Source organism: Myotis daubentonii, chromosome 9 (genome assembly GCF_963259705.1).
Source record: "Myotis daubentonii chromosome 9, mMyoDau2.1, whole genome shotgun sequence".
Classification (NCBI taxonomy): domain Eukaryota; kingdom Metazoa; phylum Chordata; class Mammalia; order Chiroptera; family Vespertilionidae; genus Myotis; species Myotis daubentonii.
In genome coordinates, this window is record NC_081848.1 from 56,454,289 (window position 1) to 56,477,998 (window position 23,710).

At 49.0% G+C, this 23,710-nt stretch overlaps 2 protein-coding genes and 1 pseudogene across 2 annotated transcripts; all 3 read right to left on the reverse strand.

Annotated features, from left to right (window-relative positions):
* Positions 1-1,417: 1,417 nt before the first annotated feature.
* Positions 1,418-4,571, reverse strand: LOC132241050 (mas-related G-protein coupled receptor member X2-like). Its single transcript, XM_059709118.1, has 2 exons — positions 4,449-4,571; positions 1,418-2,813 (listed from the first exon to the last, which is right to left on the reverse strand). The coding sequence occupies exons 1-2, from the start codon at positions 4,457-4,459 to the stop codon at positions 1,799-1,801; spliced, it is 1,026 nt and encodes a 341-aa protein (XP_059565101.1). The 5' UTR covers positions 4,460-4,571; the 3' UTR covers positions 1,418-1,798.
* Positions 4,572-16,096: 11,525 nt separating this feature from the next.
* LOC132241051 (NF-kappa-B inhibitor-interacting Ras-like protein 2) lies at positions 16,097-17,959 on the reverse strand (annotated as a pseudogene).
* Positions 17,960-20,687: 2,728 nt separating this feature from the next.
* LOC132241052 (mas-related G-protein coupled receptor member X2-like) lies at positions 20,688-22,002 on the reverse strand. The gene has a single exon (XM_059709119.1). It carries the CDS (start codon positions 21,960-21,962, stop codon positions 20,979-20,981), a length of 984 nt encoding a protein of 327 aa, XP_059565102.1. The 5' UTR covers positions 21,963-22,002; the 3' UTR covers positions 20,688-20,978.
* Positions 22,003-23,710: the final 1,708 nt, after the last annotated feature.

The following is a 23,710-nucleotide window of genomic DNA, read 5'->3' on the forward strand; positions in this document are numbered from 1 at the left end:
GGGTGGGGAGTAGGAGGAAATGTCTTTTCAACAATGTGCCGAACAACTGGATAACTGTATGGGGGGAAAAATAAATCTTGACCCCTACCTCACACTCTGCACAAAAATGAATGAGATTTGAAATGTCTCATACGTCTAAAAGTAATTTTACTTTTTTATAAAGAGCAAAAGTCATAATACTGTTAGAAGAAAACATTGGAGAATACCTTTGTTTCCTTCGCAGTAGGCAAAGATTTCTTAAAATGCATAAGGCACTAATTATAAAAGAAAAGAAAACTAATAAATTAGATTTCATAAGAACCAAAAACTTCTGCCTATCAAAAGATACTTTAAAAATGAATAAGCAAATCCCAGACTTGGAAAAAAAATATGTGCAACACATAAATCTGACAAAGGAATTTAATATAAAATATATAAAGGACTCCAACAAATCAATGTAAAAAGATAGACAACCCAGTAAAAGTGGGTAGCAGACTTGAACAGGCACTTCAAAAAAAAAAAAAAAGATACACAAATGTTCCGAAGTACAAGAAAAGATGTACCTTCTTTCAGGGGAAAGGTTGGTATACTTCACATCTGGCTGAAATAGGTATATCATGTTAAAAGGAAGGTTGGCTTTCCTTTATTAGCTTTATTTTGAGTTTATTATGGTTTGATAGGGTGTTTATGGGTGCCAAGGGGTAGACTGTGATGGATTTGAAAGTGACAACTTGGCTAGGCTTAACTATGTTTTCCAGAATTCTTTTTCCTTCCATGTATGTTTCCGGTTAGGGTAGGCATCAAGAGACAATTTGCAGAAGATTTGGTGATTGGAAATAAAGCAGCAGCCATACTGTTTCTATGCATGGAAGATCAGTGCAAGGGCCCCAGGGTGCTCATGCACGCTCATCGCATTGGTGTGAGGCAGCAGCAGCTGAGTCTGCAGCTGTTTCACCTTCCCTTGGAACTGCCTTCAGTGTCTCTGACCCCGGGCCAGGTGTGTGTTCAGTTCCATGATGAAGGGAGCCAATTTCTCCTGCAGAACTCTCACATCATCAAAATGCGGGCACTGGGAGAGACTGATGTGAATGCTGGTCGGCTATCATGGGTTTTTGCTCAGGCTCCTGGGTTCTAGTTCGCCCTGCATACTTCAAGCTCTAGAATCAGACAGACAGTAGCCTTATAGAGACAGTTTAACCATATACATGTGTATGTATATATTATCTATATACTATATATCACTATATACACAATGTATATACCTGCTTTGAATAATTATAAAGGCAGCATTTCTTAAAATACATTTCATTTTCAAATTTGAGCTATCAGTTGTTAAAGTGTGTATACATTTTTGGGGACACCCTGTTTATATTTTACACTATCAATAATAATAAAAGTATAATATGCTAATTAGACCAGACAGCCTAAGGACCTTCTGGATGTCATTCCGGATGTCCTTCCGGACAAAGGCGCAGTGGCAGGGGCCGAGGCAGAGGTGGTTAGGGGCAATCTGGCAGGCAGGTGAGTGGTAAGGGGCAATCAGGCAGGCAGGCAGACTGGTTAGGGGTGATCAGGCAGGCAGGCGAGTGGTTAGGGCTGATCAGGCAGGCAAGCAGGTAGAGTGGTTAGGGGTGATCAGGCAGGCAGGCAGACGAGCAGTTAGGAGCAAGCGGTCCCGGATTGCAAGAGGGTGCAGGCTGGGCTGAGGGACTGAGGGCCCCGCCCCCCATGCACGAATTTCGTGCACTGGGCCTCTAGTTAATATATAAAGCTCTATAATAAGTACTGCTTCTCTGATGGAACCCTGCTTGGTAGAGAATCACTGTGTGAAACTGCTCCCTGAAATGTCCCTGGTTTCCCGAGGAAGGCTTCTGCTACTTTTCTTCACCTCCGTGATGTCCTCCAAAGCCCTCTGCAGGACCAACTTGAGGGTCTGCCGCAGCTGCCTCTGCTGCCTGAAGGAGCCGACAAAAAAGTAAATGATGGGGTTGGCGCTGCTGTTAAGACTAGACAGGACGAGCCAAGTCCTTCTAAGAAAATAGGAAAACGTTTTACGGCAAAGTGTCTGAGTCCAGTAACACAGAAACCACTTGAAGCCATAGGGTAGGCCGAAGACGAGGAAGACCAGCACTGTGAGCAGGATGACCACGTAGAGCCTGGTCAGGGGCACCTGCTGGGAGCCACACAGTCTGGTCAGCAGGGCCAGGCTGGACCCAGAGAGAAGCGCAAACAACAAAATCAGCCACGCGGCTATGATGAAATCAAACGCCTGGCACCAAGTTTGGTCACGTTTCCTCAGCAGGAAGCCACAGTAGTTCCCTTCCAGGATGCTCAGCAGCAGGGACAGGGACCACAGCAGGGCACACGTGACGGGTGACAGGTGTCTGGGGCGGCGGGAGCGGTACCAGAATGGCCACAGGACAGACAGGCAGCGCTCCGTGCTGATGGCGCTGAGAAAGCTCAGGCCTGAGATGTAGGCAAAGTTTGACACAGTGATGAAAATGTAGGGGATGGAAATGCACCTGGAATGGAAGTTACTGATGAATGTCCACAGGGAATATATAATCCGGCAGCAGAGGAAGAGGAAGTCGGCCGCCGCCAGGTTGAGGATGTAGACGGAGAAGGCGTTCCTGCGCATGCGGAAGCCCAGCAGCCAGAGCACCACCCCATTCCCTGCCAGTCCAACCAGGGCCACGGTGAAGACCAGCACAGCTGGGGTCAGGGTGGCTTTGTTACATTTAGAAAGAGCCTGGTCACTTCCATTGGTTGGTGTGAGCTGGGTTCCCCAGGCTGTGACAGTCATATTTGTGCTCTCAAACCCTGCAGTGGTGACCCTGGAAGAAAACAAGACTTGGGCACTGGTACTATCAATGATTCTCAGAGCCATCATGCTGTGAGCTATTGCTGTCCCGTGTTACAGAGGGTCCAGAGGTTAAGACACTTATGGAAGGACACACAGCCTTGGAGTCCTGGACCTGGATTCAAACCCAGTTCTCCCTCTGACTCTAGAGCCTGGGCTTGCTCTACTGCATTACACAAACCTGCTGCTGACATGGGGATATTCTGGAGTCCCACCATGCCCGCCCATCACAGCTCCCACTCACTGTCCGGAGGCGATGTCATGTCCCCAGAATGTTCTGAAGTAGGAGATCAATGTCTGGGATAGAATCTGAGAGACCAGGAGAGGCTCTGGACCCACGTATTAGTTCTGTCCTGAGCTGGAGTTTCCCCCTCAGCTGCACAAAGTTAGGAAGAGCAGAGATGACCACAGTCCACCCTCATGACTAACGGGCCCATCCACCAAGGAGAAAGACCATGCTTTAGGGACACGAAGGGAATGTGATCTCTTGCTAGGGCAGGTGTGAGGATGGCTGCGTGAACTGGGCTCAAAGTGGCTCAGTATGTCAGCTCATCAACACCATCTCATCTCCTGATGACTAAAGGACAATAGCTGATGTCTGCAGACCTCCAGGGATGCACGTAACCGCATTCCATTCCCAGCCTCACCCTGGTCCTTTCCCCTTTATAATCCTGTCCCCTGCACCTTGCTGTAAGACAGGATTTGAATGCTTGTAAGCACCCTGTCTTCTTGGTTGGCTAGCCTTCTCAATATACACCTTATATAATTCAACCCTGCTTTCGTTATTGGACAGTGACAGGCAGCCTGAGCCCACCCAGGGGTTTTCCTGGTAACGGTATCTCATCAGTGAGATCCTGTCCTTCTGATTTCTGGTTAAATGGAGCTACCAGAAGACTAGAGGGCAGGGAAAAAGAGGTTTGGCCTTTTCATCTCCTGGCTCTCTCCCTCTGGGCAGTGTGTTGGCCTGGGCCTGCTCCCCCTCCTGGCTGGTGGTCCTTCCTATTGCTGCTGCTATGATTATGGCTCTGCTCTATCTGTGCCCTTGCTCTTTCCCGGGTCCCTTTAAGCCTTGGGGTGGAAACAGTGCCCCTCTATTGCTTACCTAAGGGTGCTTCACCATGCATTGTCACCTTCCTTTAAACCTGCTCAATAGTCCCTCATGGAACACTCCCCATTTACCCCAGTTTGGGCTTTTACTCCTGGTACTCTGCCATATCCACAAGAGAAGAGGGAAAAAAGGAAAAAAGTGAAATCTGGGTTAACAACAGTTCCAACTTGGGAAGCAATGCTCACATTTTACTTTGCTCCATAAATTAATATTTGAGGCAGAGTTCTCTCCATGACACCAGATTTGAATGGTTGGAATGAAGGGGAGCCTATGGGGAGATGGATCAGAAGAGAGAAAGGTTCTGGTTGACCCATTTGCATCTCCAACAGTCAGAGTTGTTGCACCCAAAGACACTAGAGGAGAGCTTCATGTCTCCTGCTTTTCCCTGAAGGAGGCACCAGGACCCCTGCATGTAGAGCCTGGGAACCATGGGGATGGGAACTTAGAGCAAAAACCATAACTGGCTTTGGACATAAGTCAGTTCTGGGTATATATTCTTACCTTTCTTCCATTCTTCTGGCCTGAGGTGGAGAGCTGACCTGTGCTGAAGGGGAGAGTCTTTCTGGGATTGAGTGATGCCAGAGACACGTCTCTGTCCTCTAAATCAGGAGATGTGTGAAGGAGCTGGATTGAAAGCTGGTGACTAAGCAAGGTTTATCAAGATATTGGACAGACCTTGCAATTTCCTTTGCAAGGACTGTGGGCAAGTCAGAGACCAGAGCTGTTTGAGCATGATTAGTTACTGAGATGTTTCTTATCATTTGCCCCATGTCCACTCACATGTCAGCCACTCCCATCCTACCCCATCCGGTCATCCTCCTGGTAATCGCTGTTGTGGAACCTATAATTGAAGACTGAGCCTGGGGAGCAATGTCAAACAATGTGAGTTTGCATTGTGAGGCTTTAAAACTAAAGAATAAAGTATATCGTAGAGCGATTGAAAGTGCACCATGGCCAAAACCCACTTTTCTTGTTTTTTTTTTTTTTTAAATTAAATCTTTATTGTTCAGATTATTACATTTGTTCCTCTTTTTCCCCCCCATAACTCCCCTCCTCCCAGTTCCCGCCCCACCCTCCGCCCTCACTCCCCACCCACTGTCCTCATCCATAGGTGCACAATCTTTGTCCAGTCTCTTCCCGCATCTCCCACACCCCTTTCCCCCCCAAGAATAGTCAGTCCATTCCCTTTCTATGTCCCTGATTCTATTATGATCACCAGATTATTTGGTCACTTGATTCTTAGATTCACTTGTTGATAGATGCATGTTTGTTGTTCATAATTTGTATCTTTACCTTTTTCTTCCTCTTCCTCTTCTTAAAGGATACCGTTCAGCATTTCATATAATACTGGTTTGGTGGTGATGAACTCCTTTAGCTTTTCCTTATCTGTGAAGCTCTTTATCTGACCTTCAGTTCTGAATGATAGCTTTGCTGGATAAAGTAATCTTGGTTGTAGGTTCTTGGTATTCATCACTTTGAATATTTCTTGCCACTCCCTTCTGGCCTGCAAAGTTTCTGTTGAGAAATCAGCTGACAGTTGTATGGGTACTCCCTTGTAGGTAACTGAGTTTCTTTCTCTTGCTGCTTTTAGGATTTTCTCTTTGTCTTTTGCTCTTGGCATTTTAATTATGATGTGTCTTGGTGTGGTCCTCTTTAGATTCCTTTTGTATGGGGTTCTCTGCGCTTCCTGGACCTGTAAGTCTATTTCTTTCACCAGGTAGGGGAAGTTCTCTGTCATTATTTCTTCAAATAGGTTTTCAATATCTTGGTCTCTCTCATCTTCTGGCACCCCTATAATTCTGATGTTGGTACGCTTGAAGCTGTCCCAGAGGCTCCTTACACTATCTTCGTATTTTCGGATTCTTTTTTCATTTTGCTTTTCCAGTTGGGTGTTTTTTGCTTCTTCGCATTTCGAATCTTTGACTTGATTCTTACGCTCCTCTGGTCTGCTGTTGGGTGTCTGTACAATATTCTTTATTTCAGTCAGTGTATGCTTAATTTCTAGTTGTTTCTTTATCACAATATCAAGGGTCTCATTAGATTTCTTGAGGATCTCACTACATTTATCGGCGGTCTCACCAGTCTTTTCGAGGGCCTTACTAAGTTTATTGGCAGCTTCTAGACAGTTCTTGAGAGACCTTAAAAGTGTGGTTTTGAGCTCTATATCTTCCATTTCTGACATTTGCGTCCTGTTTCTTTGTCTCCGCATTTTTTAATCTTTTCTTGGCGCACCCCCTAGTGGTCTTTGTTCGAAGTCTTGTTGTAGTTAAGCCTTGATGTCGGTCAGCAATACCGGGGGTGATTTGACCTCCAGGCTAAGTGGCTATGAGAGTCAGCTGTGTCTGCAGTGGGAGAGCTTCTGTGCTGGATCTCTAGGGCGGTGCTAATCTAGCGTTTGCCTGAGGCTATCCGGCAAATGGCTCTGGGCAGGGCTTGGGCGGGGCGGGTCCCCGGGGATCTACAGGGCGGGCAGAGCAAGCAGTTATGGCTGCTCTCAGTTCCATCCCTAGGGGCTCTGCCTCACAGAGTCCCAGCAACCGCTGCAAACCTCGGAAAGAAAGCTGCCTTCGAATTCCGACCGAAGCCAGACAGTCCCACTTCTCCCGTTTGAATCTGGGTCCCTAGAGACTCGCCCGGATCTGGAGCTCAGAGTCTGAAACTCCCTCCAGATTGAAAACAACAACCGCGCCCTCCTCCTCCAGCCCGTTCCGCATGCACTCCGCACCTGAGTATTTCACTTCAGCACTGCGCCTCCTCTGAGTATGGGTATGATATTCTCTTTCCTTCTAGTTGTAGAATTTCCCCTCAGCCAGCCTTCCTGTGGTTCTGGATGATGTCCATTCCGTCTTTTAGGTGTACCCTTGAATTGGTTGTTTGAGGCAGCAATCTCCGGCATTAACCTATGCCGCCATCTTGGTTTTCTCTCTTCTCTTGTTTTTTTTTTTTTTTTTTTTTTTTTAATTATCACAGCAATATGCATTCTTGTGTATAATTTCCCTCCAAATGATAGAGAAGTATATACAAGGTGACAGGCTCCCTGAATCCTATTCTTCGAAGTTCAACCTGTTCTTACTTCCTTTATTATTAGCTCTGAACCATAAACTTAAAGTTATTTTTTTAAATTTATGAACATTAAGAAGTAGATCAATTGGCATCCCTTTTAAACATAAGGAGTTCAGCACACATAACATTCTTCTTCCCTCTTCTACTTTATCTAACTTTAAAATATATTTTTATTTGGTGTAAATATTAAAAATTTAACTCTTATCTCTTATGTTTTCCTTTCATGTGCCTATGCTACAGTCAAATTAAGTTACTCGTGTACTCTTTTAAAATCCTCATCTGAAGTTATGCTTATTGATTTTTTTAGAGAGATGAAGGGAGACAGAGAAACATCGATGTGAGAAACATCAATTGGTTGCCTCTCGGACACACCCCAACTGGGGATCAAACCCTCAACCTAGGTTGAGGCCTGACCTAGAATTGAACCCAAGACCTTTTGGCATATGGGACAATGCTCCAACTAACTGAGCCACACTGGCCAGGGTGAGTTACTTGTTATTTTTTAAAATGTCATTTGGATTAGAAACTATTTCAAATACTCAGAAAAGTTCTTTAATGGGTTCATTCAGCAAATCTATAATAATAAAAGCATAATATGCTAATTAGACTGGACACCCTTCTGGATGACCTTCTGGTTGAAGCTGGGGCTTTGAGGGAAGCCTGGGTCTGAGTGCTGGAAGGGGAGCTGGTGCTGGCAGCTGGGAGAAGGAAGGCCTACTCTTGCATGAATTTTGTGCATCAGGCCTCTAGTATTTAATAAAGATCTTATTATGTTACAGAAGAGCAAAGAAATACCAAGCATGCTTCCTAGAGAAAGGGAGGGACCCCGTTTATTAACACTAGTGGACTCCGGGAATAATTTCCAAATCAGTGTGAAGTAACACACAGAAGCTTCCCTTTTTATAACCTTCTGGGGTCTTTGTCTTGCAGATATGGTTCCGCCCCCTTTCATGGGCTGACAGGAAGGCCCCCAGGTGTTGATGACCTGTCCTGGGGCCAGCGATAATGACCTTCCCCCCCACCTCAGGGCAGTGCATTGTTCACAGTTTTTTTGTGTTTTTTGTTTGTTTAAATATATTTTATTGATTTTTTACAGAGAGGAAGGGAGAGAGATTGAGACTTAGAAACATCGATGAGAGAGAAACATCGATCAGCTGCCTCCTGCACATCTCCTACTGGGGATATGCCCGCAAACAAGGTATATGCCCTTGACCGGAATCGAACCTGGGACCTTTCAGTCCGCAGGCCGAGGCTCTATCCACTGAGCCAAACCGGTTTTGGCTGTTCACAGTTTTTATGGCCTGACACACCTTGCAAGACCAGTTCCCTCAAGACAAAGACCCCAGAAGGTTATAAAAAGTGAAGCCTCTGCGTGTTACTTCACTCTGATTTGGAAGTTATTCCCGGAGTTCACTAGTGTTAATAAATGGGGTCCCTCCCTTTTTCTAGGAAGCGTGCTTGTATTTCTTTGCTCTTCTGTAAAATTATAGACTGAATTGTGTCCCCCAAAGTTTATATGCTGAAGTCCTATTTCAAGCTATCTGGTTAGTTGGAGTTAGGGTCTTTAGAGAGATAATTAAGTTCAAATGAGTTTACTGTAGTAAGCAATTATCTAACATGACTGGCATCCTTATAAAAAGGGAAAGTCAGGACACAGATACATGTGAGGACACAAAGAGAAGATGCCATCTATAAACCAAGAAGAGAGGCCTCAGAACCCGACAAACCTCCCAATTTTAGCCTTCAGAATTGTGAGAAAATAAATTTCTGTTTTTTAAGCCACCCAGCCTGTGGTACTTTTTTATGGCAGCCATAGCAAACTAATATAGACCTAGGCATGTGTCCTAAGCATTATTTCAGGCAATGGAATGTCAGTGTTAACAACCATAAACTGGAGCAAGCCTTTTGGACCTTATCCTCAAAGGTCTGACTGAGCTTCAGACTGAAAAGAGAAGAAGTTTGAAGGGGTGTTTGTTTATTAGAAGTTGAGGAGGAGATGGATCCAGAAAACCATATGTAGGGAAACTGATCAATGAAACAAAAGTCTCAGAATTAGACCCAAATGCATATGAGAATTTATTATATGACAAAAAAAAATATATTAAAGTAGTGGGTGTGACGTGAACTATTTGGTGAATGGAATTGGGATCACTGGTGGCCATCTAAAATAAACTAAAGTTGGCCTGGCCCGAGTGGCTCAGTGCTTGATCATTGTCCTATGAACCAGGAGGTCATGTTTGATTCTCAGTCAGGGCACATTCCCAGGTTGTGGGCTTGATCCTCAGTGTGGGGCATGCAGGAGGCAGCCAATCAATGATTCTCTCTCATCATTGATGTTTCTATCTCTCTCTTTCTCCCTTTATCTCTGAAATCAATAGAAATATATTACAAAGTAAAATAAATAAAGTTGACTTGGCATCTGATATTAGGATAAATCCATATATAATCCAAATACTTAAAAATAAATAATGAAACTATATTAGTACCTGGAGAAACCATAGGAAAGTTTTTTTTTCCCCTCAGTGTTGGGAAAGGCTTTCAAAGTGTAGCACAAAATTCAGAAAGCATTAAAGAAAAGATTAATAAGGATGAGAACATACAGAATTTTTTTGGTATGGCATGAACCATCACAATCAAAAGATGAAAAATGAGTTGGGGAAATATTGGTAACTCATATAAAAGAAAAATTACTAATTCCTCTATTTGTAAAAGTTTCTGTAAAATGATAATTCAAAATCTAACAAGCCAATAAGAAAATGATTATAGGTCATAAATTCACAACTTCTCAAAATAAAAATGGCTCTTAAACATATGGAGAGAAACCAAAGTAATAATAACAGAGATGAGAATTAAAATTACATAGAGTTATATTTTACTCACAGAAATATAAAAGACTAAAACTTTTGGCAGTTGTTGGTGACCAGGTCAGCAGGGGAGGGCAGTTGGGGGCCATCAGGCTGGCAGGGGAGGGCAGTTGAGGGCAATCAGGCTGGAAGGGAGGGCAATTGGGGGCAATCGGGTCAGCAGGGGAGGGTAGTTGGGGGCGATTGGGCCAGCAGGGGAGTGGTTAGGAGAGCCGTGGGCAAACTACGGCCCGCGGGCTGGATCCAGCCCATTTGAAATGAATAAAACTAAAAAAAAAAAAAAAAGACCGTACCCTTTTATGTAATGACGTTTACTTTGAATTTATATTAGTTCACACAAACACTCCATCCATGCTTTTGTTCCGGCCCTCTGGTCCAGTTTAAGAACCCATTGTGGCCCTCAAGTCAAAAAGTTTGCCCACCCCTGGGTTAGGAGGTGATCAGGTAGGCAGGCAGACAAACGGTTAGGAGCCATCAGTCCCAGATTGTGAGAGGGATGTCTGACTGCTGGTTTAGTCCCGATCACACAAGGATTGGGCCTAAACTGGCAGAAGACATCACCCAAGGGGTCCCAGATTGGAGAGGGTGCAGGCCGGGCTGAGGGACATCCTCCCTCCCCTTGCATGAATTTCATGCACTGGGCCTCTAGTAATTGTATAAGTGTGTCTGTGGAGGAGAGGGGTGGGAACCTGTCTGCAGGTGGAAAGGATGGTTTAGGGTAGGAGTATGCAGAGCTCTTCCCTGGCCTGAGAGGAAAGGCAGCGAAGTGAGCACAGAGGCAGTTTGGCTGACAGATTTGGTGTAGGGAGATGGGGACATTCTCAGGAGGGCAGCATCTGAGAGTGATAAAAGAGTGAGGAGGGGGTTTCAGGAGAGAGGTGGAGTGAAGTGTTTCCCTTGGAAATTGAGAGGGTAGTTATGGAAAAGGTACATGATGACTCAGCAGAGCTAAGTGGATACTTGTAGTTTGTAGGCATAGATTGAAAGTGAAACCATTGGTTTTGTGTTGCTCTCTGGTTACACTCAGCTCCCTGGAAACAGGTATGGAGTTAATGGAGAGTTGGACTCAACCAGGGCAAAAGACTTGAATAGCCACTTCACCAAAGGAAATACATGGAAGGCAAATAAATATATGAAATATGTTTTGTACCCCTAGCCATTAGGGAAATACAAAATTAAAACCACGATGAGATTCTATTACACACTCCTTAGCATGGCTAAAATGAAAAAATACCCATTCATTCAGATATTGACAAAGCTTTAGGAAAACTGGATCTCTCATAGATTGCTGGTTGGAAAGTAAAATGGTATGACCATGCCGAAAAACTATGCATTTTCTTACAAATTTGTACATATACTCACCATATAAAACAGTAATTATTCCTGGCATTTATTTTAGAGAATGGTAAACTTATGTTCACATGAAAACCTCTATACAGAATTTCATAGCAATTTTATTTATAATAATCAAACTGGAAACAAATCAAATGTCCTTTCACTTGTGAATAGTAAAACAAAATGTAATGCATCCATACTAAAGAATACGACACAGCAATTTTAAAAGTGAACAATTATTGATTCGTGCAACAACTTGGATGGATCTTGAAGTCATTGTGCTGAATGAAAAAAGTCAAACTCAAAGGCTGAATACTGTATGATTCCATTTATACAACATTTTTGAAATGACAAAATTATAGAGATGGAGAAGAGATCAGTGGTTGCCAAGAGTTTGGAAGGGGCACAGGTTGGGTGTGTCTACAAAGAGTTGCCCAAGAGGATTCTTTTGTGACAAAGAAACAGTTCCAAATCTTGAATGTGGCTGTCATTACATGAATCTATACGTGTGATAAAATGTCCTAGAATTATGCACAATAAAAATGTGTGCATGTGAAACTGGGTGAGATCTGAGTAAGATGTGTAGTACGAATAATTGTATCCTACCCAGGTCAATTTCTTGGTTTTGAAAATGTTCTGTATTTGTGTAAGATGTCACCATTGGCAGAGGCTGGGTGATGGGCAGACAGGAACTCTCTGCAGTAATTTTGCAACTTGTTGGTCTAAAATTAATCAGATTGAGAAGTTTGTTGGATTTGCTACCTACATGCATATTGGGGTTACCAAGAATGAGAACAAGGTTTATGCTGGAAAGAAGATTGTGAACTAGGCATGTAATCCATGAGATAATATAATAAGCATTCACACAACCACCATTAAATTTAAGTATATTTTAAATTTTATCATATTTGCTTCCAATATCTCTTTAAAAATGAATACATAAAATTTTGAAGTTGTAGCTAAAGGCCTAACTTTCACTCACTGATCTCTTCAGAGTTTCTGAAGTTGATACACATTATTTTCGCACATGTATAACAGGATGTGAAAACAGCTCATATCTAAATATCAAGATACTATAGATACTACATTTCAAAAGAGGTAGGAGATATCATGCAGAATTTAAATATGAGATTTCTGATAACTGGTTACCAACTCTTATGCCATCATCCATATCAAAGCTGTAAACAATTAGAGTTGAAGTTTTATATGAGGCATAAAACATTGAGTTTAATTGAAGGATGAACCATCTCTCCTGCTCCCATGGGGCCCTTTGCAGGCAAAAAGACTGTCGTCCAGAAGAGGGTGCATTCTTTTGTTTCTCGCTTCCCACTTGCCCCAACCCTTGTCCTTGTTCCAACTCCTGTTGTTTCTAGATGTGGTTTCAGACCCTGTAGGGTTGAACATATCCTAGAGTCAGTGTCAGGAGAGCAGGACTTTCCTCTTTGGCTTGTCCTGCTTGGGTGGCCTTGCTGGTGATGTCTGGACTTGACAGTATTGTAGAGTTGACTCTAACTCACTTTGCAAAACTTATGCCAACTTCTGACACTTCAAGGCCACAAGAGACATGGCTCATTACTCACTGCACTTCATCCAATGATCCATTAAATTTTTTTTTTTTTTATTGATTTCAGAGAGAGGAGAGGAGAGGGAGAGAGAAATAGAAACATCAGTGATGAGAGAGAATCATTGATTGGCTGCTTCCTGCATGGCCTCCATAGAGGACTGAGACTCCAACCCGAGCATGTGCCCAGACCAGGAATTGAACTGTGTCCTCCTGGTTTATAGGTCAACACCCAAACACAGAGCTACACGGGCTGGGCTGATCCTTTTTAACACATTGTTTGCGGGTAGTTTTTATCGTGCGCTAACAGGTGGCGCGGGCCATTTTTGCTAATTTTTTGTGCAAATGGCAACGTTCAGTAAAATTATGATAACTTTAGTTTACGTATTTATATGTTACCCGCATTCTACCGCGTCTGTAAAAAATGTATTAATACGTGTCCTGCGCCGCACTACTACCAGTCAACGTAAAATGTATAAATACGTTTCCCACATACAATGTGTTAAGAGAGATCTAGCAACTATCCTATCTAATAAAAGAGAAACATGGTAATTAGCCATACATCCGCTACCCTTGCCATTGGCTAATCAGGGCGATATGCAAATTAACTGCCAGCCAAGATGGTGGCCAGCAGCCAGGCAGCTTGAAGCGAACATGAGGCTTGCTTGCTTCAGTGATGGAGGACTCCAACGTTCCCCGCCTGCCTTGCCGGCTTCTGAGCTTGCAGTTTGAAACATTGTTAACAAATATAGAAGCTAAACAAAACCCCAGAAACCTGCTTTCAGCCAGCCAGGATCTCAGAGCTGGAGTTGATACAGTGTTTCAATTGTAGAACCCAAACAAACCAGATACCTGCTTTTAGCAGCAGAGGCCTCAGAGCTGGAGCCAGAGCTAAAGCTGGCCCAGAATAAAAAAGAAAAAAAGGAGCAGTTGGGAGCTTCAGTCACCTGCCAGCCTGAAAACAGCCCTCAGCCCCTCACCCAGGCTGGCCAGGCACCCCAGTGGGGACCCCCACCCTGAAGGGTGTGTGACCAGCTGCAAACAGCCATCATCTCCTCACCCAGGCTGGCCAGGCACCCCAGTGGGGACCCCCACCCTGATCCAGGACACCCTTCAGGGCAAACCAGCCGGCCCCCACCCGTGCACCAGGCCTCTATCCTATATAGTAAAAGGGTAATATGCCTCCCAGCACCAGGATCAGCGGAGCCGCGAGGTCTCCAGGCACCGGGATCAGCGTGACAGGGGGCAGCGCCCAAACCCCTGATCGCCCTGCGGCGCTGTGTATGACAGGGGGCGGGGCCACAACCTCCCTATCTGCCCTGCTCTGTTCCTGACAGGGGAAGGCGCCCCAACCCCCTGATCAGCCCTGCTCTGTGCCTGATATGGGGGAGCTCCCCAACCCCCAGATTGCCCTGTGGCTCTGTGTGTGACAGGATGCGGTGCCCCAACCCTCTGATCGGCCCTGTTCTGTGTGTGACAGAGTGCGGCGCAACCCCACCCCCATGGGCCCTGCTCTGTGTGCGATGGGGTAGAGCCATAACCTCCCCACCGGCCCTGCCTTGAGTGTGAGAGTGGCGGTGCCCCAAACCCCTGATGGGCCCTGTTCTGTGGGTGATAGAGGGCAGTGCCCCAATTCCCCCCATGGCCCCTGCTCTGTGTGTGATGGGGTAGAGCCATAACCTCCCCATCGGCCCTGCCCTGAGTGTGAGAGTGGCAGCGCCCCAAACCTCTGATCCGCCCTGCGCTGTGTGTGGCAGGGGCGGTGCCCCAACTCCCCTATCTTCCCTGCTCTGTGCGTGACGGGGGGAGCTCCCCAACCCCCTGATTGACCCTGCTCTGTGCGTGACAGGGTACAGAGCCCCAAGCCCCCTGATGGCCCCTGCTCGGTGCGTGACAGAGAGCAGCCCCCCAACCCCCTGATTGACCCTGCTCTGTGCATGACAGGGGCCAGCACCCCAACCCCCTGATTGACCCTGCTCTGTGCGTGACAGGGTATGGAGCCCCAACCCCCTGATGGGCCCTGCTCTGTGCATGACAGGGGGTGGCGCCGCAACCTCCCCATCGACCCTGCCTTGAGTGTGACAGGGGGCGGTACCCCAACCACCCAATCGGCCCTGCTCTGAGCCAGACCAGGGGCTGCACCTAGGGATTGGGCCTGCCCTCTGCCACCCAGGAGCAGGCCTAAGCCAGCAGGTCATTATCTCCCGAGGTGTCCCAGACTGCGAGAGGGCACAGGCTGGGCTGAGGGAACCCCCATCCCCCCGCCCCAAGTGCACAAATGTTGTGCACTGGGTCTCTAGTCTATATATAGAAAAGCCTAAACGACCCAATGACCGGTCTGCAGGTTGCTATGATGCACACTGACCACCAGGGGGCAGACTTTCAATACAGGAGCTGCCACCTGGTGGTCAGTGAACTCCCATAGCCAACCTCCTATGGCTGGCCTTGATCATCAGCCAGGCCGAGGTGATGCCACCCATGCACAAATTTGTGCACCGGGCATCTAGTGATCATATATTTGGGGTGTCACAGGGAATGAAACTTATTTGCACACTGGTCACCATTTTCTAAACAACCTTTGTACTTTTAGAAACAACTAGAGGCCTGGTGCATGAAGTTCGTGCACTGGGGGGTGGGGGGGAGGCGGTGTCCCTCAGCCCAGCCTGCACCCTCTCCAATCTGGGACCCCTCAGGGGATGTCTGACTGCCAGCAGTTGGACATCCCTCTCACAATCCGGGACTGCTGACTCCCAACCGTTGGCTGCCTGCCTGCCTGATTGCTCCTAACCACTTCTGCTTGCCTGCCTGATCATCTCCTTACCACTACCCGGCCGGCCCTATCGCCCCCAATTGCCCTCACCTGCCAGCCTGGTCTCCTCCAACTGCCCTCCCCTGCCGGCCCTGTGGTCCCCAACTGCCCTCCCCCACTGGCCCAGTCATTCCAAATTGCCCTCCCCTGCCAGCATGGTTGCCCTACACTGTCCTCCCCTGCTGGCCTTGTCCCCCCCCCCCAATTGCCCTCCCCACTGGCCTGGTCCCCCCAAACTGCCCTCCCCTGCTGGCCTGGTCACTCCTAACTGCCCTCCCTTGCTGGCCTGCTCGCCCCTGACTGGCCTCCCCTGCTGGTCCGGTTACCCCTAACTTCCCTCCCCTACTGGCCTGATCACCCACAACTGCCCTCCTCTGCCAGCCATCTTGTGGCAGTGGGCACCGCCATCTTTGAGGGCAGGACAGTCAATTAGCATATTCCCTCCTTATTGGCTGTGGGTGCCACCATCTTTGTGATGGCGTGAGAGTCAATTAGCATATTCCCACTTTTATTTTTATTTTTATAACAGTTGTGGTTTTATTGTGTCCAATGCATCAATAAATGAACTTTAAGCCTGAGCCTGTATATGCCCTAACTTGACTTGCCCAGCCTGGGACCGCCTGCCCTTGCTCACCTCCCTGTTTTGGGAAGGGGCATGCACTGGAGGTGGCCCGGCTATAGGGCTCACCTATGGTAGCGGTGCCCATCAGAAGCCCAGAGAGAAGCACGAAGCGGGCCCAGGAAGTTGTGGGTCATGAGCTCACCTTACAGCATGTTGAGAGTGTAACCATCCTTCTGAGCCCCAACAGATCTGTCTGCTCCTGAGAAGTTACTACTGTTTGCCTTGTTCTGCTGAGGCATGAGGTAAGAAGGGCTAGAGGAGCACCTTGTCCAGCCTTCACCATGGCAGCATACTAACTTATAACAGGTAATTTATAAATAAAGTCCAGCTAATAGCTGAAAACAACCACAGGAAGGAGTGAAGACCAGCCCCCAGGGGTGTGAAGTTCCCCAGTGGGCACTAAGCAGCCATTCTGGCAACTAGAGTAGATAGTGCACTCCTGCCCCCTGGCGGTTGTCGGAGAGCAGAGTCCCAGCCTCCAGGGCCGGTAAGGTAGGCATAGCACCTTGAGGAGGGAGAAGAAACAAAGGGACAGTGAGCTAGCCCGAAGCCAGGAGCATTATAAAGTCATAGGGCTGGAAAGGATCTGGAAGGCCATCTAAGTAACTCCTGTCACTGTACAGATAAGGAAACGAAAGCCCAGAAAGAAAAAGCCTTGCTGGGTAACAAAGCCCCTTGGTGAATCAGCCCAGTCATCATACCATTCCACCTCAACCAATGAAGCAGGAAGAGGAAGTGAAACAATTAGGGCAGGAGGTCAAGTAGAAAATCACACTTCCTAGGAGGCTGGCTTCTTCCAGCCACGGTACAGATGGGAACAAGGTCAGGGTGCTGGGTGAGGAGGCACCCCTAACACCAGGATGCACACGCATACACGATACCTGGACGCCCTTCCCCTGGAATTCAGGCTGGTGCCATAAGTGTTTGTGTGTGTGTGGCAGAAGCCCAGAGGTATGGGACCCATGATCAGAACCAGACCCTAGACGTGGCACTTCTGTGGGGCAGCTCTGCTTCCCAACCAGGGCAGGGGGGAGGGACCCTGACCCACATCTGCCCCAGGTCACAGAGGGGCAGATAGGATGGAAGCTGGGGTGGAGGGAGAGATTGGGGGCACTAACCTAGATTATTTGCACTTCCCGGAGTTTGGAGGGAGCCAAAGTGGCCCGAGCCCGGAACAGCCCAGCTGCCTGCCCTAGTGGGACTTTCCTTTCCCTTCAACCCATCTTCCAAAGCCCCAGAAGCTGGCCTGGGGTTGGGGAGGTGAAGAAGGGATGGCAGCTCTTCAGCCATCCAAGGAGCCATTGCCCTTGTTCTTACCTCTGAGGGGGAAGGCGGACTTGCTCTGGGGCTGGGTCATCTTGCTGGCCAGGTAGACGAAGGGCTCCAGGAGGGAGTGGTGGTCAGCCACAGACACCTCCCACAGCTTCACCTTCTCCGACTTGGCCCAATGCTGAGCCACGTCTGGGTCCACACGCCGCTGCTCCTGCAGGTCTCATTTATTGCCAAAGACCACGATGGTGACCTCCTTCTTGTCCTTGGATTTGTCGATTTCCTTCTTGAGCAGCTCCACATGCTGAAAGGACTCCCGGCTGTCTGTGCTGTAGACCAGGACGTAGCCGTCGGTGCAGGAGAAGCAGTGCCGCAGCAGCTCCTCCTCATCCCGAGCCTGCGGGTGTCATAGAAACGCACCTGCTCCTGTACCCCCTGGTCAGTTTCAGTGGAGTCCACGTAGATGTCTTCCTGTGTCTCAATCATCTCAGAACCTGCCGGGGCCCTCGCAGCACCCCAGCCGGGACCCTGAGGATGCATATTCCCACTTTATTAGCTAGGACTAGAGGCCCGGTGCACGAAATTCGTGCACTGGGGGGGGGGGAGGGGTTCCCTCAGCCTGGCCTGCACCCTCTCCAATCTGGGACTCCTTGGGGGATGTCAGACTGCTGGTTTAGGCCTGATCCTGTACCAGCAGTCGGACATCCCTCTCACAATTCGGGACCGCTGGTTCCTAACCACTCACCTGCCTGCCTATCTGATTGCCCCTAACCACTCTGTCTGCCAGCTTGATCTCCCCCAACTGTCGGCCTGCCCCCCCCCAGCCTGTCTGCCCCCAACTACCCCCTGAAACCAGCCTGATTGCTCCCAACTGCCACTCCTCGCCAGCCTGATTGGGGTTGGGGGGCCGATTGGGGGTGGGGCTGGCCATGGGGAGGGGCTGTGGTCGGTGGGCTGGGGTGGGGGATGGCGATCGGAGCCAGTGGCCTGGGGAGGAGCCATGGTGGTTGGCCAACCAGCCCTGCACCTGATTGGGGTGGGGGCAACCTGGGGTGGGGCTGGGCAAGGGGAGGGGCTGCAGGAGATTGGCTGGCTGGCCCTGTCCCCTATTGGGGTGGGGGTATAAGGGTTGGGGCCAGCCTGGGGAGAGGCTGCAGGAGGTTGGCTGCCCATCCCTGCCCCCTCTTGGGGTTGAGGGGGTGCAATCAGGGGTGGACAGCCACGGGGAGGGGCTGTGGGCCTATTGTGGTGGGGCAGGTTGATCAAGGGCAGGGCTGGCCAGGGGGGCAGAGGGTGGTGGGAAGAGAGGGGGTGTTTGGCCGGCCGGCCTGCTCTTTTTATTTTTTTGGCAACTTCACAACTTTTACTTGTGGTGCCTGTGCTATGTCTGAAAAATACCTTCTCCCCCTGCCCGGGACAGCGATGGGGAAGGGGCAGCAAAAAATAGAAGACGTCCCTCCCTATTGCACACGGACCCTATATACAGGCTCACCTGGCCCAGGCCGGAGGGATGCTTGGCACATTCTAGGATCCCTGCTCAGGGGCTGGAGGGGTGACTGGTGGCAGCACACATGAGAGGGGACCTCTGGGTGACCACTCTGGTCCTGGCTACTGGTCCTGGCACTTCCTGGTACTCAGTTCCTTTCTGGTCCTGCCTGTAGCCCTGGTTCCCCTAACTGGCTCAGCCTCCTGTCTCCATCCTGGCCTCAGATGGCCCCTTTGGCTCCTGGGGGCTCTGTCCTCCCCTCCTAACCTGGAGATCTCAAGGGAGGGTATGGCTTCTCAGAGACTCCTCGACAGCCCTGTTACTCGTGTTCACACAGGGAAGGGGTGCATGTGGCAAAAGCAGCTGTATAAATTCGGGTGCAGGGGCAAGTCCTCTGGGGTCACTTGGGCAGTTTGCTGATGACGCAGATCAGGGTCACATTCTCATCCTTAGGCGCTGGTTGTCAGCTTGGAGGTTGGACAGGCCCTTCAGCTCCTCTTCCAGTTCAGCAGCCTTGCACTCCAGGGCCCTGCACTCAAATCTCGCCAGCTCCAGGATGGCGGCCTCTCTGCAAAGTGCTCTTGCCTCTGCATGGTGTGCTCCTGCTCCACCTTGAGCTGCTCCAGCCGCAGCGTAGTCTGGGTCAGGGCCTCACGAAGTCTCTCGTTCTCAATGTGCAGCTTTGCATAGAGCTTCCTGAAGCTCCCTCAGGCTCTTCCAATTCGGGCTGGGGTTCTGGGTTTAGGTCCTGCTGCCTCTGGAGGGGAAGGGCTGGATTCTGGGCTGATGTCCACTGGCTTCACCTTCTCCCCCTTCACAAGCCCTCTCCTCTCATTGCCAACTCTGCAGTGCTCCCTGGAGGCCTGTGCTCCCTGTCCCTGCCCTCAGGCACCTCTGCTCTCTGGGCAGGGCCATCAGAATTCTCAGCCCCAGGGACTCGGGGCTGCCAGGAAGGGTCCAGGCTCTGTGGGCCCTGCTCTTGATTGGGATGGGAGAGTCTGATCAGGGGAAGGCCAGCAGGGGGGAGGGGTTGTGAGGTTGGCTGCTGGCCCCACCCCCTGATCAGGCAGTTGGCTGGCTGCTGTGGGCATCATAGCAATTGGCCCAATCAGTGCCATCTTCTGCCCGCTTGCCAGTCCCCAGTCCCAACACCACCTCCAACGCTATCAGGCCGTTGGGATCACCAGCTCACGGTGCCTGCTTTCCCACAGGCCTGAGCCCCCAAGCAGCTCTTGGCTCCTTGTTCCAGTGGAAGTCTTTAGTCTCTGCCCAGAGCTGTTCCTGTAGCTTGTTCCATTCCCCCCGCCCCCCTCCCATAGCTTGATTGCTGCTTCCCCTGCAGACCTAACTGACGGGCTCCTGGGTTCCATGGGGCTGCCTTGCCTGCAGCCTGGCTTTCCGATCATGATCATGAACACTGGCCGCAGAAAAGGTGGCTCCTGGGTCTCGGTGTCCCGCCCTGCCTGCAGTATGCAAATTAGCCGCCATCTTTGTTGGCGGTTAATTTGGATATCATGCTGATTAGCGAATGGGAGGTGTAGTGAAGGTATGGTCAATTACCATGTTTGTCTATTATTAGATAGGATAACACTATAAATTGCCTCTTTTCCCATTTCTATTTTTCCAGTTCCTGTTTATCTCTCCTTGCCTGTCTTAAAGGGTTGGTGTGGCTGGCTAATGTGACATAGGGTACTTACTAGGTAAATTATAGTTATCAGTTCAAGGCCAAGTATTTCAAGAAGACTTTCCAGATCCACTTGTAAAGAAAAAGCATTCAATAAATAAATTCAGAGGATGATTACATGAGAAATTTAATGGTAATGTCAGGAATGGTGGCAAGGCATACTTTTCAGACTAATGAGAAAAACTAGAGCAGCCAGATTAGAAACAGCCTATTTGAAGAGATTGCGGGATCACTGACACATTCTGAGGCTGAGGCTGAGAGAAGACTAGATACTTTCCACACCTGGCAGGGCAGCAGTGAGTCTCAAAGTTAGTCCAGACTGATCAGGACAGAGGCTCTCATCTCTGCCCCAGACGGCTTCCCGACATGGCCAGGGTTCCCCCAGGAAGGCTTTCTCCAGGTTCATCCACCTCAGGAGTGTCCTGCAGAGCCCTCTGGAGAACCAGCCTCAGGGTGTGTCTCCGCTTCCACCATCGCTGCCTGAAGGAGCCAACCAAGAAGTAAATGATGGGGTTGGCACAGCTGTTGACACAGGACAGAAGTACTACCATCATGAGAACATGAAAGTGGACACTAGATTCATTTGGAAACCAGACTATGATGAACCAGTAGATGCCGAAGGGCAGGCCGCAGAGGAGGAAGAACAGCACGGTGATCATGACGGTCATGTAGAGCCTGGTGGGCGGCACCCGGTGGGAGCCACACAGCAGTCTGGTCATCAGGGCCAGGCTGGACCCAGAGAGAAGCACAAACAACAAAATCAGCCACGCCGCAGTGATGAAATCCAACGCTGGACACCAAAAATAATGCATAATCCTACTCAGGAAGCCACAGTAGTTCCCTTCCAGGATGCTCAGCAGCAAGGACAGGGACCACAGCAGGACACACATGACGGTGGACATGTGTCTGGGGCGGCGGCAGCGGTACCAGATGGGCCACAGGACAGACAGGCAGCGCTCTGTGCTGATGGCGCTGAGAAAGCTCAGGCCTGAGATGTAGGCAAAGGTTGACACAGGTGAGAGAAATGTGTCAATTACGCTAATGAGAAAATGAAAGTTGAAAACGAAACCTAGACTCTGTATAATCCGGCAGCAGAGGAAGAGGAAGTCGGCCCCTGCCAGGTTGAGGATGTAGACAGAGAAGGCATTCCTGCGCATGCGGAAGCTCAGGAGCCAGAGCACCACCGAGTTCCCTGCCAGTCCCACCAGGGCCACGGTGACCACCAGCACAGCTGAGGTCAGGTTCGCTTTGTTCCAGTTAGAAAGAGCCTGGTCACTTCCATTGGTTGGTGTGAGCTGGGTTCCCCAGGCTGTGTCAGTCATATTTGTGCTCTCAAGCCCTGCAGTGGTGACCCTGGAAGAAAACAAGACTTGGGCACTGGTACGATCAATGATTCTCAGAGCCATCATGCTGTGGGCTATTGCTGTCCTGTGTTACAGAGCCAGGAAAGGAGGGTCCAGAGGTTAAGATACTATGGAAGGCCCAGCCTTGGAGTCCTGGACCTGGATTCAAACCCAGTTCTCTCTCTGACTCTAGAGCCTGGGCTTGCTCTACTGCAACACAAACCTGCTGCTGACATGGGGATATTCTGTAGTCCCATCATGCCCGCCCATTACAGCTCCCACTCACTGTCCAGAGGCGATGTCATGTCCCCAGAATGTTCTGAAGAAGGAGCTCAATGTCTGGGATAGAATCTGAGAGACCAGGAGAGGGCTCTGGACCCAAGTATTAGTTCTGTCCTGAGCCGGAGTTTCCCCCTCAGCTGCACAAAGTCAGGAAGAGCAGAGATGACCACAGTCCACCCTCATGACTAACGGGCCCATCCACCAAGGAGAAAGACCATGCTTTAGGGACACGAAGGGAATGTGATCTCTTGCTAGGGCAGGTGTGATGATGGTTGTGTGAAGTGGGCTCAAAGTGGCACAGTATGTCAGCTCATCAACATCATCTCATCTCCTGATGACTAAAGGACAATAGCTGATGTCTGCAGACCTCCAGGGCTGCACGTAACTGCATTCCATTCCCAGCCTCACCCTGGTCCTTTCCCCTTTATAATCCTGTCCCCTGCACCTTGCTGTAAGACAGGATTTGAATGCTTGTAAGCACCCTGTCTTCTTGGTTGGCTAGCCTTCTCAATATACACCTTATATAATTCAACCCTGCTTTCGTTATTGGACAGTGACAGGCAGCCTGAGCCCACCCAGGGGTTTTCCTGGTAATGATAGTATCTCATCAGCGAGATCCTGTCCTTCTGATTTCTGGTTGCTATTAGGAGACTGGAGGGCAGGGAAAAAGAGATTTGGCCTTTTCATGTCCTGGCTCTCTCCCTCTGGGCAGTGTGTTGGCCTGGGCCTGCTCCTCCTCCTGGCTGGTGGTCCTTCCTATTGCTGCTGCTATGATTATGGCTCTGCTCTATCTGTGCGCTTGCTCTTTCCTGGGTCCCTTTAAGCCTTGGGGTGGAAACAGTGCCCCTCTATTGCTTACCTAAGGGTGCTTCACCATGCATTGTCACCTTCCTTTAAACCCGCTCAATAGTCCCTCATGGAACACTCCCCATTTACCCCAGTTTGGGCTTTTACTCCTGGTACTCTGCCATATCCACAAGAGAAGAGGGAAAAAAGGAAAAAAGTGAAATCTGGGTTAACAACAGTTCCGACTTGGGAAGCAATGCTCACATTTTACTTTGCTCCATAAATTAATATTTGAGGCAGAGTTCTCTCCATGACACCAGATTTGAATGGTTGGAATGAAGGGGAGCCTATGGGGAGATGGATCAGAAGAGAGAAAGGTTCTGGTTGACCCATTTGCATCTCCAACAGTCAGAGTTGTTGCACCCAAAGACACTAGAGGAGAGCTTCATGTCTCCTGCTTTTCCCTGAAGGAGGCACCAGGACCCCTGCATGTAGAGCCTGGGAACCATGGGGATGGGAACTTAGAGCAAAAACCATAACTGGCTTTGGACATAAGTCAGTTCTGGGTATATATTCTTACCTTTCTTCCATTCTTCTGGCCTGAGGTGGAGAGCTGACCTGTGCTGAAGGGGAGAGTCTTTCTGGGATTGAGTGATGCC

What these genes read in the sequence shown, in the direction of transcription:
- LOC132241052 (XM_059709119.1), bottom strand. Translation starts at nt 21,962, where the DNA reads ATGACTGACACAGCCTGGGGAACCCAGCTCACACCAACCAATGGAAGT.